Here is a 15,685-nt window from a genome sequence, read left to right as displayed (position 1 = left end):
GCACTGTTGAGAGAGTTCCTCTTCACTGATGACTGCGCACTTTCCGCACACACCCATGAGGACATGCAGTTCATTATGGACAGGTTCTCAACCTCCTGCAGGCGCTTTGGACTCACCATCAGCCTCAGTAAGACCGAGTCCATGTACCAACCAGCTAGCTCACAGAACGCCAGTGCCTCCCCCCCACCTGCAGTCAAGATCGATGACACAGAGATCAGATCAGTCGACAAGTTTTGCTACCTGGGCAGCACCCTATGCAGCAACGGAACCCTTGATGCAGAAGTGATGCTGCGCATCGCCAAGGCCAGCTCCGCCTTTGGCAGACTCAACAACAGGCTGTGGAACAACAAAGGCAACAGGCCCAGCACCAAGATGAAAACCTACAGAGCTGTTGTGCTGACCACCTTGTTGTACTGCTGTGAAACATGGACGACATATCGCCGTCACATTCAACAACTTGAGCAGTTTCACCAGAGATGCATACGAAAGATCCTCGGCATAAAGTGGCAAGACAGGGTCTCCAACCTCCAGGTCCTAGAGAGGAGCGGCCTGCCCAGCATCGAAAGCCTGCTGATCCAGTGCCAGCTATGCTGGACAGGACATGTTGTCCGCATGACAGACAGCAGGATCCCCAAGATGCTTTTGTATGGCCAGCTGAAGAAAGGCCACCGTGAACTTGGAAGACCCTGCAAGCGCTTCAAGGACACCTTGAAGACAAACCTCAAAGCCTGTGACATAGACATCGCTTCCTGGGAAACAGATGCCCTTGACCACTCTCGCTGGAGGATGCTGTGCTCTAGTGGCATAAAGATGTTTGAAAACAAGAGAACACTGGCCATTAAGGAGAAGCGTGAGCGAAGGAAGCAGGGCTCAACTTCTGGAAACGTTTTCCCTTGCAACACCTGTGGGAAGTGCTGCACATCCAGAATCGGCCTCTTCTCCCATATGAGGACACACACCAACAGATAGGCCTGCCTGCCTACTCATCTGTCGGAGCGACGGGAGACTTCATCATCAGTAATGATAATGACAGTAATGATGATAATTATATTATGATAATGATAATACTAATGATGATAATGTTTATGTCAATGACATAAATAACAATAATGATGCTAATGATGATAGTAATGATAATGCTGACAAAAGTGATAATGATTCAATTTATTTAACACTTCTCTGTGTAAAACATGCTCAGTTGTGCTGTACAGTGTAAAAACCAATTTGTGAACCTTTCAACACTAAACTGTCCCTGAAAATGGAGTATGGGTGCTTACATGGTGGGGTAAAAATGGTCATACATGTAAAAGCACATTTGTACATCCCAGTGAATGGGGGAGAGGAGCGGCCCACAAACACTGAAGAAGAAGATAAACTTGGTTTACATGCATCACCCTACAAGTCATCCAGTCAGATACTCCTAACAGTAATTTACATAGATAATAAAAAAAACTCACCAACAACATAATGCTGAACACACAGATCATGAGTATTGGCTGTGTGTGTGTGTGTGTGTGCATGTGTAGGGGAGATTAATGGGCTGGAGATTGTGTGTGTTTTGAGGGTAGAGGGTGTGTGTGTAGGGAAGAGTGGGGGGAGACTTATCAGAGGGTGTGGATAGGGAAGAATGGGGGGAGACTTATAAGAGGGTGTGTGTGTAGGGAAGAGTGGGGGGAGACTTATCAGAGGGTGTGTGTAGGGAAGAGTGGGGGGAGACTTATAAGAGGGTGTGTGTAGGGAAGAATGGGGGGAGACATAAGAGGGTGTGTGTAGGGAAGAGTGGGGGGAGACATAAGAGGGTGTGTGTAGGGAAGAGTGGGGGGAGACATATCAGAGGGTGTGTGTGTAGGGAAGAGTGGGGGGAGACTTATCAGAGGGTGTGTGTGTAGGGAAGAATGGGGGGAGACATAAGAGGGTGTGTGTGTAGGGAAGAGTGGGGGGAGACATATCAGAGGGTGTGTGTGTAGGGAAGAGTGGGGGGAGACATAAGAGGGTGTGTGTAGGGAAGAGTGGGGGGAGACATATCAGAGGGTGTGTGTGTAGGGAAGAGTGGGGGGAGACTTATCAGAGGGTGTGTGTGTAGGGAAGAGTGGGGGGAGACATAAGAGGGTGTGGGTAGGGAAGAATGGGGGGAGACATATCAGAGGGTGTGTGTGTAGGGAAGAGTGGGGGGAGACATATCAGAGGGTGTGTGTGTAGGGAAGAGTGGGGGGAGACTTATCAGAGGGTGTGTGTGTAGGGAAGAATGGGGGGAGACATAAGAGGGTGTGTGTGTAGGGAAGAGTGGGGAAGAGGGTTTTGTGTGTGGTGAGGACTGAGGGTGTGTTAAAATAATACAGTGCATTACAACTTTAAGCACAGACAGAATTAAAACAAGCTGACCGGTTTTCTCATGTCTCTTCTTCTTTGCTGACCAGTGCCTACCTGGGATGGAAAGGAAACACGACACAACTAAGTACAGACAAAACTCAAAACCACAGGTTTTCTATGGTTCCTCATCTTTGGCTGACAACTCTACCTGGATAGACAGACTTCACAATACAGGACAATACAGTACAATATGATATATTACAACTGAAGCACAGATAGATTTAACTCAAAAGTTGAGAAACAGACATGTACATTTTTTTTAGACGCCTTGCTCCACATTAAATAGACACATTTGTCTTGATGTTTGCTGACCAAGGTTACCTGGATAGAATGGAACGTTTCAGGTTTGCCACAGCAGAGGTGATGGAGAAGTACGGCAGCCTGTTGGAGCAGTACACGTCCAACAACGAGACACTGAACGTGGCCATCCTGACCATGATGTACCACATCGCTGGTGACTGTAACCGTGGCGACGTGCTGCTGCAGCTGCCCATCCTGAAGAAGTTCTCTGACATCTGGGGTGACATCACCTGCAGCAAATACGTCAGTTCTTCTTCCTTCCTTTTTTTCTTTACCCTCGCAGAGAAGGTTCTGTTCCTTCAAAAGCAATGAAATTACTATGTAGATATTTTAATACCACATATTAATCATATGGTAGATGTTTATGTCAACACATTTATCAAACATTTTCCTTATTCTTTAGCAAATTTATACATTGTACACCAACACAAAGACTGACAACAACACCTGCTTCTTACCTATGCACTCTCTCCCACTGTCACTGTGCTATATTTGTTCCTTTTCTATTATGTTGTTTGTATGTATTTTTCTGTGACAGTGTTCTGTGACAAAAACATGTTTTCTTTCTTTACAATAAAGCATTATATTCTCTATGCCTGTCCTCTCTCCCTCGAGATACAAGGACATTTTTTAATACAACGAGGAAAAAAACAACCAAAGAAGCAACATGGGTTTTTATCATATTGCATTTCTTCTTGTCACTATAGTTTTCACAGTGTGAAATTTGGGCTGCTCTCCCCTGGGGAAACCTATTGCCATAGTGCAGCTCCACCCCTCTTGTGTTTTTCTTCTTTTTCCTGCTCGCAGATGTATTTGTTTTATTTATTAGCAGGGTGGATTTTTGTGCAGAATTTGCCAGGAACAGCCTTTTTTTTTTATTGCTGTAGGTTCTTTTACTAAATATGTGCTGCACATGGGACCTTGGTTTATTGTCTCATCCTAATGACTGGTGTGCAGATCATTACTCAGTCTAGTGGAGGAGGGATTAAAATACACTGATCATTATTTGGGATCAGAACTCATGGACACTTGTTGCTTTGTAGTTGAGTGCATTACCATTAGGCCACTGCTTCACTAGTTTGGAAAGAGATGTGGGTGGTGGTGGTGGAGAAATTATCATCTTTAACATTTGCTGCAGCCTTCCTGGGAAGTTTGAAGAGAGGACATGGTAAGACATGTTTACTTAGGAAACCATGTCGGGATACATGAAGATGCTACATGTCACTCGTATCAAAGATGAAACACGTTTGATATTTTGCTCACAATAAATTGCAGTGTTCATGCCAACTGTTCAATTAAGGGATGCATTTGGAGGAGAGAAAAAACAACTTAGCTTGCATTTTAACATCATACAGAAAATTTGGTATTATTTATTGTATACAAGCTAGGAGTGAATATTTCCTTTGCATTATTATAATGTCTTCTTGTGAAGTGCATAGACCTCTGATATGTACTAGAGAAGTGTTTTTTTCGTCATTTTTATATGTATTTATATAGGGCTATTATTATAATTATTGTTATTATTATATTTTATTGCAGATGGAGTTCAATGACCTGATAGAGTTTGTGCTGGAGTCCTTCATGAGCATGGCTTTCAAGGACCCTGTGAAGTGTGCCCAGAAACTGTTTGACATGACCTCCCCTGGACAGGACATGGCCTTGGGGTCTCCAGAGTGAGTAACTCACCCACACTCTGCTGCTCACATTGAACATTTGACAGTTATAAGGGCAGGACTTACTTTTGCTTGTCTGAAAGATGTGAAAAATGAAATGGAAATAACCTTCGTTTTTTCTTAAAAGGAGAAGTGACAGTATGTTTTGATGGTACAGCACTGCCCCTTACAGAGGGTGGAGGGAAAGGAGGACTTCCAGGTCTGACAGTTGTACACAAAAAGGGGAGGTAACCTACTTCAGGAGGGTATCAGCCGTAGCTACTTTCATTTTCTCCACATAGGCGGGAAGTAGTGTGCACAGTGGGTCATAGTAAGTATGTTACATAAACGTAATTTTAAGAAGAAAATTTCCTTCTTCTGAAACCTCTTGACTGCTGAGCCTTTATGAAGTAAAATCAGCGTGAATCATGAATTCCAAGTGCCAAAGACAACTTATTGTTCTTTTTGGTGATGTAAAAAATTCCATAAAATGCAAAAAAAAAAAAAAAAAAAAATGGGACTGTCATTCCATCACGTAGGTGCTACAACATCAACCAGTCTTTCTTCTGACTGTTGTGATCAACCACACACACTGTCAAGGCTGAGCAACAGTGTCCAGGTCCATATGACTCCAACACAGTCCACACAAAGAATGAAAAGGGTGTACTCACCCAGCATCTATTGCCAGTAAAAACACTGTGTGTGGTACTTGGGGGAAACAGTCTTCAAGACACAGTGCTGGTTTGCTGGGGCAATCTGGGCAGTAGAACCTCACATCCTTTCTTTGCCCTTTCTTCCAGCAGACTCTGCACCTCCTTTGTAGCCAGGACTTCTGTGGGGTAGGTGGGATGACATCAATGAAGTGTGGTCCACACAGACAAACAGTGTGGTCATCTTTAGCAGTGTCTGGGTCTTGGTCACCAAAAATCATGGCACTAATTACATCCTTCTGGAAGTCCAGGAATGTACTGCTGTTGCCTGCTTTTTTGTAGAGGGTGTGTGCATTCAGCATGGCAATTTGTAGAAAATGTACACACAGATATTCGTACCCCTTCAGAGTTTTCCTTGTGGCATTGTAGGGCTGCAGCTGTTGGTCATGATGGTCCATGGCACCCATGTTTTTGTTGTAATCCAGAATTGCTGGAGGCTTGTTTACTGCCCTTTGGTCTTGCTGCTGCTGGTCTTCAGCTGTAGGTTTGTGGCAAGTTGTCAACTCCAGATGGTCCAGGACGAACATCATGATCATCACCATGCTGCATACCTGAAACACATTGCATAAAAGACTAAGTTTGTTGGGTTGTTTTTTGTTTTTTTTTGTTGTTGTTGTTTTTGTTGTTTTTTTTTGCATATAAAAAGGTTAAGAAATGGTACCATTTTATTTCTGATTGTTTTCAGAAGCTGAAATACAAACACACACACACCTACTCCCCCCTCCACTCTCCGCCCCCCCAAACCCTCAAACACACACACACTGAAACTGGTTCATGGTATGCCACACCCCCTTCATTCTCTTTTTCTCATACAAAACAAAATGACAACACACACACACACACACACACACACACACACACACACACACACACACACTTCTACAAGTGTTGCATTTACAAAGTAATTTAGGCATACAATTCTGTATATCATTCTATGATTTCAGTTTTGTAAACATCATCTCCTCCCCCCCTCCCCCCTCCCCCACTCTCTCTCTCTCCCTCTCTCTCTCTCTCTCTCTCTCTCTCTCACACATACACACACAGCAACAACAACAACAACAAACCAATACACACTCGGGAATGAATACACAGAAAGCTCTTGGCGAGTGACACATGTTGTCATCAACGAGCCAGCCAGCTAGCCACGCCTCCTCGCGCAGTCTTGGTCACACACAGTACACAGGTGACTGACTCTCTCTCTCACACACACACACTGATCAGTGACTGACGAAGCTACTTACCACAGCTAACACATTCAAAATGCACACAATGCAATTATATTCATTGTTACAACAAATACAAAGCAAATAATAAACTGACAAACCTCGTAAACACCCACCTGCATCTTGAATCAGCTGAGCTTGTCTGTGTTCATTTTCGTCAAGCAACCCCACCTCCCACCCCCCTCCATGTCAAAATTTGGCGTCTTCGGCATCAGCTTCATGCAGTTCTATCTCATTTTGTCCACAATCTTCATCTCTACTGTTTGCATTGTGAAAGATTTCTTCCAAAACTTGTGCAAGTGTTGGGGTTTGTCTGTGTTCAGCAATGGCTTTGTAAACACAACTTGAGCTTTGTACAAACTTGCAAAACTTTCGCTATAAATATGACAATGAGATGAATATTTTTAGCTTATGGAACTCGGGAGATAAAGAGCTCTCAGGGGAGCTAATTTAATGGTTAGCAAACTGTATTTTCTGTAATGCGGGACTCAAAACAGAGAACATTGTAACATGACGTACGGCATACATATTGGTGAGTGACATTTCATGACATACGCTGTACGTCAACAGCACAGTCAAGAGGTTAAATGAGAAATGACAGTCCGTGACCAACCCAGATGTAGGGACTGACAAAGAGCAAGACTTGCCAATCTGAAAGTTGTAAAAGAAATCACAGTTTTTTTTCAGAGGTGAAACTACAGTCTGTGCCTCAGGCATTTGGGGACAGAGGAAGAGCAGGACTTCCTAGTGTGGGAGATATATAGGTTTTCTTTAAAACTGTCCAGTATAACCTGCTAAACACAGGGTCATTTTCTTTCACTTTGAGCTGTTCCCATTATGCACTGAGAGAGGAATTGTATTTGATACTTTCTTCCATTACCACCATTTTGGTTTTTGAAGTGTGTCAATTGAGTACTTTCTGATCTAATGGGTTTTAAAAGGTATTAAATGTTTTGGACCAAAATGGCTGAGAACAGTTGTTTAGGATTTGTGTTTTGTCATCGGCAAATGATAAGTATCTGTATTTTGAACTGAGTACTCAGAGGATGAAAACAACATGTGTTTTTGTTATCAGTGTGAGATGTTTTCAAGAACAGATTTAATTTTGTTTTATATCATTGTTCACTATCAAAATGTTCACAATTTACATTGTATGTGAAATAGAATGTGTCATGCATATTGTGAAGTGTTTTCTGCAGCAAAGTAAATAAAGCCTTGTTCTATTTAATTTTTTTCATTTGGTAGGTGAGTTCCTTGCAGAATTAAATCCCTTAGCTTATGACCTAGAAGTTCCCATGGGATTTCTCTGTGAGGGTGCGCTTGGTTTGCATGAAAGGAGTGACAGTGTGTGACGACCATCCTGTGTTTGGGTTTCCAGCACTGCCCCAGACATTGGGGGACTGACGGAGGAGGAACAGGACCTGCTGTTCACGTGGACCACAGACCTGCAGGGGTCTGTCAACATGGTGGATGACCTGGTCCGACGTCTGCACAACCAGGGCTCCTCCGCCACCCGACAGCATGTAAGGGGAGTGGATGTGGACTGAATAGGGCCAGGGTGTTCAGTACTAGATGGTAACATGCTAGAAATTCACAGATCATTCTTAACTGTTCTATGGACAAGTGGATGAAAAGAAAAACGTGATCTTATTGGCAAAAATTTGGAGAGGTATTTTCGAGTACGGAAAACTGATTGAAATAAGGGCAATTTTTTTTTTTATCAGTGAAGTACAAACAAGAAGGATGCTTTAATCATACTTCTGATTAGAATTATACTGAAACCTGTCACTTTATTGATATTGAAGAACACACGAACACAAATCATATACACTCACATACACATACTTACACACTCACACAACCATACACTTGCACATGCACACAGGCTCAAGCACACATGCAGGATCACACACACACACACACACACATTGACGCACATGCTCACACGAACACAAAAGAGTGACATACTAAACAGTCTTTATGAGAGCAATACAAAACTCATAGATCTGTAAGCAAAATGGTAAATGAAATACAAAACAATTGTCCTTGATTAAGATAACACAGTAACACACAAAGTATATAAGTATAACAAGAGGCAAAGCCTTCGAGACTCACTTGTGCTTCGCGCTTTATCCAGTAAAGGAATCATGAGGAGAGAGAAAAAAAAAAGAGATGTAAAAAATTGTTGAAATGTGCTCTGTATTAAATATGATATATAAAATAAGCTTGGGACAAAAAAAAAAAAAGAAGAGGCATGCGAGCGGAATCGAATCGAAGTATGCATGTTCAGTTTCGAAGCAAGCAGACTAATCCCCACTGCTGCGGTGCATCTGACGTTGTTTGACAAAGTTTACTACTTAAAGCGATGTTGACGTTTTCTTCTTCATGAGATAAATAGATGTGATTGTAGTTGATGTAATAGCGCAGTTTAAATCATGTTTTTTTGTTTGTTATATCTCGGTTATTTTTTTATTTTGGCGATAAAGGAGAGGTTGCCATCGCTTCAAGCATATCACAACACATGGTAGATCTCTTGGTCTGCATGAACTTGGAACCAGTCTACAATGGGCTGAAAGAAATGATCGATTCAATTTTTCTTTTATGTTTATTCCAATTAATTAAGAGTCCACTTTAAAATATTTATGTGCAGTAAGCCTGTCGATGGTGTAGTTAGTATCACTGTATTTGTTCTGTCCAGAATTTGTATTTCTTTCATTTTAATTGTGAACAAGAAAAACAAGGTCATATTGTCTTCAAACACAACCTGTCTTTTAGGAATTCAGTGGGAAGCAGTTTTCAGAATATTCGGATTTCAGAACGAATCTCAACAAAATAAACCGTTAATGATTCGGAAATACAGCTTAATTTGGGAGATTTGGAACCTGTTATTGGAATGACATTGTTTTGGTGCCATGATCAGGTGATGCTACATTATCAGTGATTTATGACCAGGTGATGCTACATTATCAGTAATTTATGATCAGGTGATGCTACATTATCAATGATTAATGATTTACATTGTTTTGGTGCTGTGATCAGGTGATGCTACATTATCAATGATTTTATGATTTACATTGTTTTGGTGCTGTGATCAGGTGATGCTACATTATCAATGATTAATGATTTACATTGTTTTGGTGCTGTGATCAGGTGATGCTACATTATCAATGATTAATGATTTACATTGTTTTGGTGCTGTGATCAGGTGATGCTACATTATCAACGATTTTATGATTTACATTGTTTTGGTGCTGTGATCAGGTGATGCTACATTATCAATGATTAATGATTTACATTGTTTTGGTGCTGTGATCAGGTGATGCTACATTATCAATGATTTTATGATTTACATTGTTTTGGTGCTGTGATCAGGTGGTGCTACATTATCAATGATTAATGATTTACATTGTTTTGGTGCTGTGATCAGGTGATGCTACATTATCAATGATTAATGATTTACATTGTTTTGGTGCTGTGATCAGGTGATGCTACATTATCAACGATTTTATGATTTACATTGTTTTGGTGCTGTGATCAGGTGATGCTACATTATCAATGATTAATGATTTACATTGTTTTGGTGCTGTGATCAGGTGATGCTACATTATCAATGATTAATGATTTACACTGTTTTGGTGTCATGATCAGGTGATGCTACATTATCAATGATTAATGATTTACACTGTTTTGGTGCTGTGATCAGGTGACGCTACATTATCAATGATTAATGATTTACACTGTTTTGGTGTCATGATCAGGTGATGCTACATTATCAATGATTAATGATTTACACTGTTTTGGTGCTGTGATCAGGTGACGCTACATTATCAATGATTAATGATTTACACTGTTTTGGTGTCATGATCAGGTGATGCTACATTTGCTGTGCAATGGTTGGCTGGAAGAGAAACAGCTGGAAGCTCTGTCGGAAGAAATCAAAGAGGTAATGATAATGATAGCAGTGATAATAATAATGATAATAATGATGATGATAACAGTTACATAGTAATGAGATACTTCTGTCGTGTAATCAGAACTTATAAGGTGCAAACTCCCTAAAGAGGTATTTAGAGAATGGAAGAGTTTTGTTGATAAGAGGAAAGAGTAATTATTATCCAAGAGTATGTTTGACAATGTGAATGTCAAACATTTATGGATGAAGTTGTTTTCAAATTGTACAAGTGGTTTTGCTATGTGTGATGGTCACGTTCTGATGTTTGTCATTTTCTTTTTGTTTAGATCAGCTTTATCATGCTTCTGTGCCTGTTACAGTTACAGTAAATTCAATTATTGTTTGTGTGAATGAATGTGTCTGTGTCTGTGCATGTGTATGTTTACATGCATTTGTCAAAATGCATGTGTGTGTCAGCCTCTGTGTGTGTGTGCGTGTGCATCAGCTTGTTTGTGTGTCTGTCAGCATATATGTGTGTATAGATGAAGCCACATAATTACCTGCATTCCTCTGTGTGAGTGTTGGAAAATTGACTGGATGTGTTTGTTTGCCTTTATTATCTTTTCATAAATCATTTTGTTGATACTGTGTTAGATTTCTTTTCCTTAAATCAAAACAAGCCATGCTTTCCATGATGGGTTTTTTTTTTTTTTTTTGTTTTTTGGTTTTTTTTTAATCTGATAGGTACAGGCTAGGATGATTTGTTCTTTTTTTTTCTTTTTTAAAGAAAAAATTGAGATACTGTGTGTATTAACAGTTAGTTACAACAGTGGCAACAGTAATGAGATGTATATCTTCTGAAGTAAAACATTTTCAAAGATCGAAGTTGGTGATTTCTGAGCAGCTATTAGGCACTACCACTACAGATGATATTAATAGTGGTGGTAATAGCACTTATAAAGAAGATATATATATAGATATATATATATTTTTTATTAATGCTCATTTCTAACATTAAACAATGTTTAAGAGCTTTTAAAAAGAAGAAAAAGGTGATTGTACCTGGGTAATGAATGATGAATGCTTATGGAGTCATACAGAAATACAAGTTTGCTTGTCTCAAAGTTTCTTTTTTATCTGTCATGTATTTAAGTTTCTTTTTTTCCTCTTTCTTTTCAAATGTTATGTATACTTGATATATTTATTTTATTAATTTATTATTATTTTTTGTCTTTTTTTCCAATACAAGTTTGCTTGTCTCAAAGTTTCTTTTTTATCTATCATGTATTTAAGTTTCTTTTTTTCCTCTCTCTTTTCAAATGTTATGTATACTTGATATATTTATTTTATTAATTTATTATTATTTTTTGTCTTTTTTTCAGCTCCAGGAGAAGACGTCGACAGTGAAGAAGAACCCTCTGTTGACAGAGTTGTCTGGCCTGGAGCAGGACCAGTTAATTCCCTTCCTGGTGGAGAAAATCAAAGGGGCAGGTAACCAGGAGCAGCTGAAATGGCTGCAGGACCAGCTGCTCGAGGCGGCATATGTCAAAATAGGTCAGTGGATTTAAAATAGAACCAGGTCAGTGGATTTAAAATAGAACCAGGTCAGTGGTTTTGAAATAGAAGTAGGTCAGTGGATAAAGATAGAACCAGGTTATTGAACCAGGTTACCAGGAAATGTTTTGTTTGCAGAATGTCTGTTGTGTTCATGTTCTGTTTAAGTTTCAGTACCTTAACACTATTCATACCAAGTACTTTAGCACAAATTAACACTCCCGGCCCAAGTAATTTTCAGTTTTAATCATGAAAAGTTGGGTTACGTAATAAAAAAAATTTGCAAAAAAAAACTATGAGTTTGTTTGCTTTGAAATTTTGCATGTGTGTGGCTGTGTGTTTGTTCTATATGTTACAACATAAAACATGACACAAAAATAAAAACTTCTGCAATTATTGTTATTTTAATTAGTTAAAAAAAACTGAAATGGGTGACGCACAATGCAAACATAGCCACTGACTGTTTTTTGTTGTTGAAATCCATGGTAATCCAAGAATATAAGTGTCACAAGAAGTGTAAAGCATTTACAAAAAGAATACCATTCAAAATACACACTGTATTTTTCTGAACTTGTTGTTTTCCAGCTGAGGTCAAAGTCACAGTTTTCTCCGACTTGAGTAAAAATCCACTTTGCAAGAAGAATGTTCACACACACACAAAAAAGAAAAGAAAGAAAGAAAAAAAATATATACAATTGTCAACAGCTTTCCTCAACTACTGGTCACCTCCCTCATCCACTCTGGGTTTTTTGTAGGCCACATTGGTGTGGTAGCGCTCAAAACACTCCCCCATGCAGAGTCCCTTGTTGCACTCGCGACACTCGTACCTGGACTCCTTCCTCACCTTGTATCCCTTCCCACTATCTTTTCTGACGGAACACACAACACACACCCTTGTTGGGTACTGCTTGGTGGCTGTTGCAGGCACTTTGGTCAGGAAGTGCTTCTCCTTCAGTCTTGCTGGAGGGTCAGAAGGCCGGCGCTTGAAGGCTTTTGGTGGTGGTGTGTCAGCCAGCATGTCCTGGTTCAGATCAGTTGTGAACTGCAGCTGACTTGTTTTTTTTTCCTGGGTTGTTCATTTTGTAGATGAGATATGACTGTACTTTGGCCAGATGAAGCAGATGGAAACAGGCTCTCTTCCACCATTTCCAGGTCTTCCTGTTGAAGGAGTAGTACTGAATGTGTTGATCAAACTGATCAACACCATTCATGTTGTTGTTATACATGTGCACTACTCCTGGTATCATGATGGGTTGGTTTGTGGCCTTGGTCTTCTTGCCACTGTCTATAAGACAGCCTGTGCTGCATGTACTAATAAGTGTTACCATCTTCTTGTCATGGTATCAAACAACAAGTAGGGCAGCACTTGTGTCTCTTGGGTCCTGTTCATTTGATGTGATGTCGCGCTTCATTTCAGCAGCTTGACCCTTCAGCAGTTTTTTTTCAGCCAGCTGTGTTGGCAGACCTCTCCTGTCTTTGCGTATTGTTCCTGTGAGGGTTGTCCCCTTCTGCCTCAGTTCTGTGAACAAATCTACAGATGAAAAAAAACTGTCAATATAAATTGTGTGGCCCTTCCCGTGAAAATCCTCTGCCAGTCTTTTGACGACATTGGGGCCATGGTCCTTCTCTCTTTGCTCCCCCTTTCTCCCAGAATAGATTTCCATTCTGCAGACATAGGAGGACTGACTCTCGCAGCACATGTACATTTTTATCCCATATCTTAAGGGTTTGCTGGGAATAAACTGCCGAAACCCAACACGTCCGCGCCATGGCATCATTGACTTGTCAATGGCTAAATTTTGTTGTGGACTGTAGATGGCTCCAAACCTGTCCTGCAGTTTCTGGATCAGTGGTCTAATTTTGAATAGCTTGTCATGGGCAGGATCCTCACGAGGTAAGTTTTTTGAGTTGTCATTGAGATGGAAAGCCATGAGGATTGCCTCACATCGATTTCTACTCATACTTTTCCCAAAAATTGGCGTTTCAAGAAGGGGGTTTGTGCTCCAGTATGACTTGATGTCTGGTTTGTCCACAATTCCCATCAAAAATAACAGTCCCAGGAATATTTTCATGTCCTGGGTGCTGATTTCTTGCCAGTCTGCCAAGAGGTTGTGGGGCTTGATGGCTTGTCCAAGAGCTGCCTTGTACTGGGTTGCATACAGGTTTGTCTGCACCACCATCTCCTTCAGCAGGTCATCATCAACAAACAAGTTGAAGTAATCCCAAGGAGAGGCATCAGGACTGATATCTACCATGATACCAGGATTCCCTGTAACACACACATAAACATAATTTTTTATTCTGGGAAAAAAAAAAAAAAGTGAGACTGGAATTTTTTTTTTTTTTTTTTTTTTTTTTTTTACACACATCATATAATTTACCTTTATGTTCTCATAATTTGTTCACACCACATCTGAACTCCAACACAATCTGATCTTACTGCTGACAGAACAGATCTGCTGTAAAAAATGAATTATTGTAGGTAACAATCTGGGTACAGTAAAACCATTTTCAACTGACACACCCACCTCTAACACCAACACTCACACAAGCACACACTCACTCATACACAAGCTTAGGCTAACCTGTGAACTGTGGCGTATGAGGTGGGTCATCAGTCCCCTTCTTCTGTCCATAGAAGGTTCGTCTGCTCCTTTTCTCGCTGACATGCACCCCCTCTGGTCGTTCTTGGTCGACCTCTAGCACCACGCCCCCTTCGACTTGTTCCACTGACACTCGCAGTCGATCGCGATGTTGACGGTTGTGGATCAGTGATCGGCTCAGTATGTTCTTCGCTCACTTCACTGTCATTTTCCGATGAATCGCTGGGCTGAAACTCGCCTGAACTATCATCAGACAGTTCTTCTGATTCACTGTCTGAATCAAGAACAAGTTCGTTCTCGCAAACTTTGGGGGCAAAAGATTGTCGCTTTGACATTTTTCAACGCACTCGAAAACGTTCTACCGACGTTTGTGCATACTAGAGTAATGTCCCTTGAAGGGGAATCCCCTCGCAATGAGCCAGGGCAGGTTATTCACACGGGGCAAGTGCAAAAACGAAAGTACTGTTCAGGAACAAGAGTCTCTCATTTGCAGGTCTGCTGTGACGTCACAGTGAAAACGAGAAACTCTCGTTTGCGGTAGGAAATGTGTTCATCCGTTCAGTGACAGAGGATATTGTAACTAAGTGCTATCCCCTTGGTATGGAATTTTGTGGATTCAAGTTTTAGCCCAGGATGAAAGCTACAAGATAGAAAAGAAAGTATATGTTTTGTGAAGGAAAATGACTGAAGATTCAGAATCTGGGGCCAATTGATCGCAGACAACTAATCAGGCATTTCAAAGTGGAGATAACATTTTTTGTGCCTGCAAAAAAAATTTTTTTTTTAATCCAATAATCAAACTGCTGTTAAAAATAGTTATAAGTTTTATTTGGCATTCCAGGGCACCTTCACAAGAAGGTAACAAACTTAGTTAGGTTTATATAAACAGCTACATTCCAAGTAGAGTGAAGTTTAACTACCTGTTGGGTGGCACCCTTGTGGTCAAGTTGTCCAGGCCTTGGATCCTGTTCCCACGAGGCGTGTTGTTGACAGGCTGAGTCCTGGATGTGTGGCTGGCTGGGGGGTTCGTCTGGCCAGCTACATTTAAAGCCTGGTGGTGCGTGGTCATGGCCTGGCAGTAACATGTCCACCTAGGATGCAAGAGAATCTGAGCACTTGAGAACAAATCCCACACTCACTAGTATTTTCTCCACCTCTGCTGGACCACAACTGGTGGTCTGGATGCTAGTCATTCGGATGAGACAATAAACCAAGGGCCCATTTGTAGCATGCATTTAGCACATGTAAAAGAACCCTCAGCAACAGAAGGGTTGTCCCTGGCAAAATCTTGTTGAAAAATCCACTTTGATAGAAAACAGATAGACTTGCAGACAGAATAAAGGAGAAAAAGGGTGGTGCTGCACTGTAGCGATGCACTCTC

The 15,685-nt window shown here is 40.8% G+C and overlaps 1 protein-coding gene across 1 annotated transcript in view; it reads left to right on the top strand.

The window, feature by feature from the left end:
• Positions 1-15,685, top strand: part of LOC143275671 (protein timeless-like) — a 60,981-nt gene that overhangs the window by 30,078 nt on the left and 15,218 nt on the right. The window contains exons 15-19 of the mRNA XM_076579951.1: positions 2,715-2,913; positions 4,210-4,343; positions 7,634-7,778; positions 10,124-10,198; positions 11,530-11,701. Of these exons, the coding sequence (XP_076436066.1) occupies positions 2,715-2,913; positions 4,210-4,343; positions 7,634-7,778; positions 10,124-10,198; positions 11,530-11,701 (725 nt within the window). The remainder of the gene's footprint in view (positions 1-2,714; positions 2,914-4,209; positions 4,344-7,633; positions 7,779-10,123; positions 10,199-11,529; positions 11,702-15,685) is intronic.

This window comes from Babylonia areolata, chromosome 30 (genome assembly GCF_041734735.1).
Source record: "Babylonia areolata isolate BAREFJ2019XMU chromosome 30, ASM4173473v1, whole genome shotgun sequence".
Lineage (NCBI taxonomy): Eukaryota > Metazoa > Mollusca > Gastropoda > Neogastropoda > Buccinidae > Babylonia > Babylonia areolata.
This window is presented reverse-complemented; position numbering and strand designations above follow the sequence as displayed.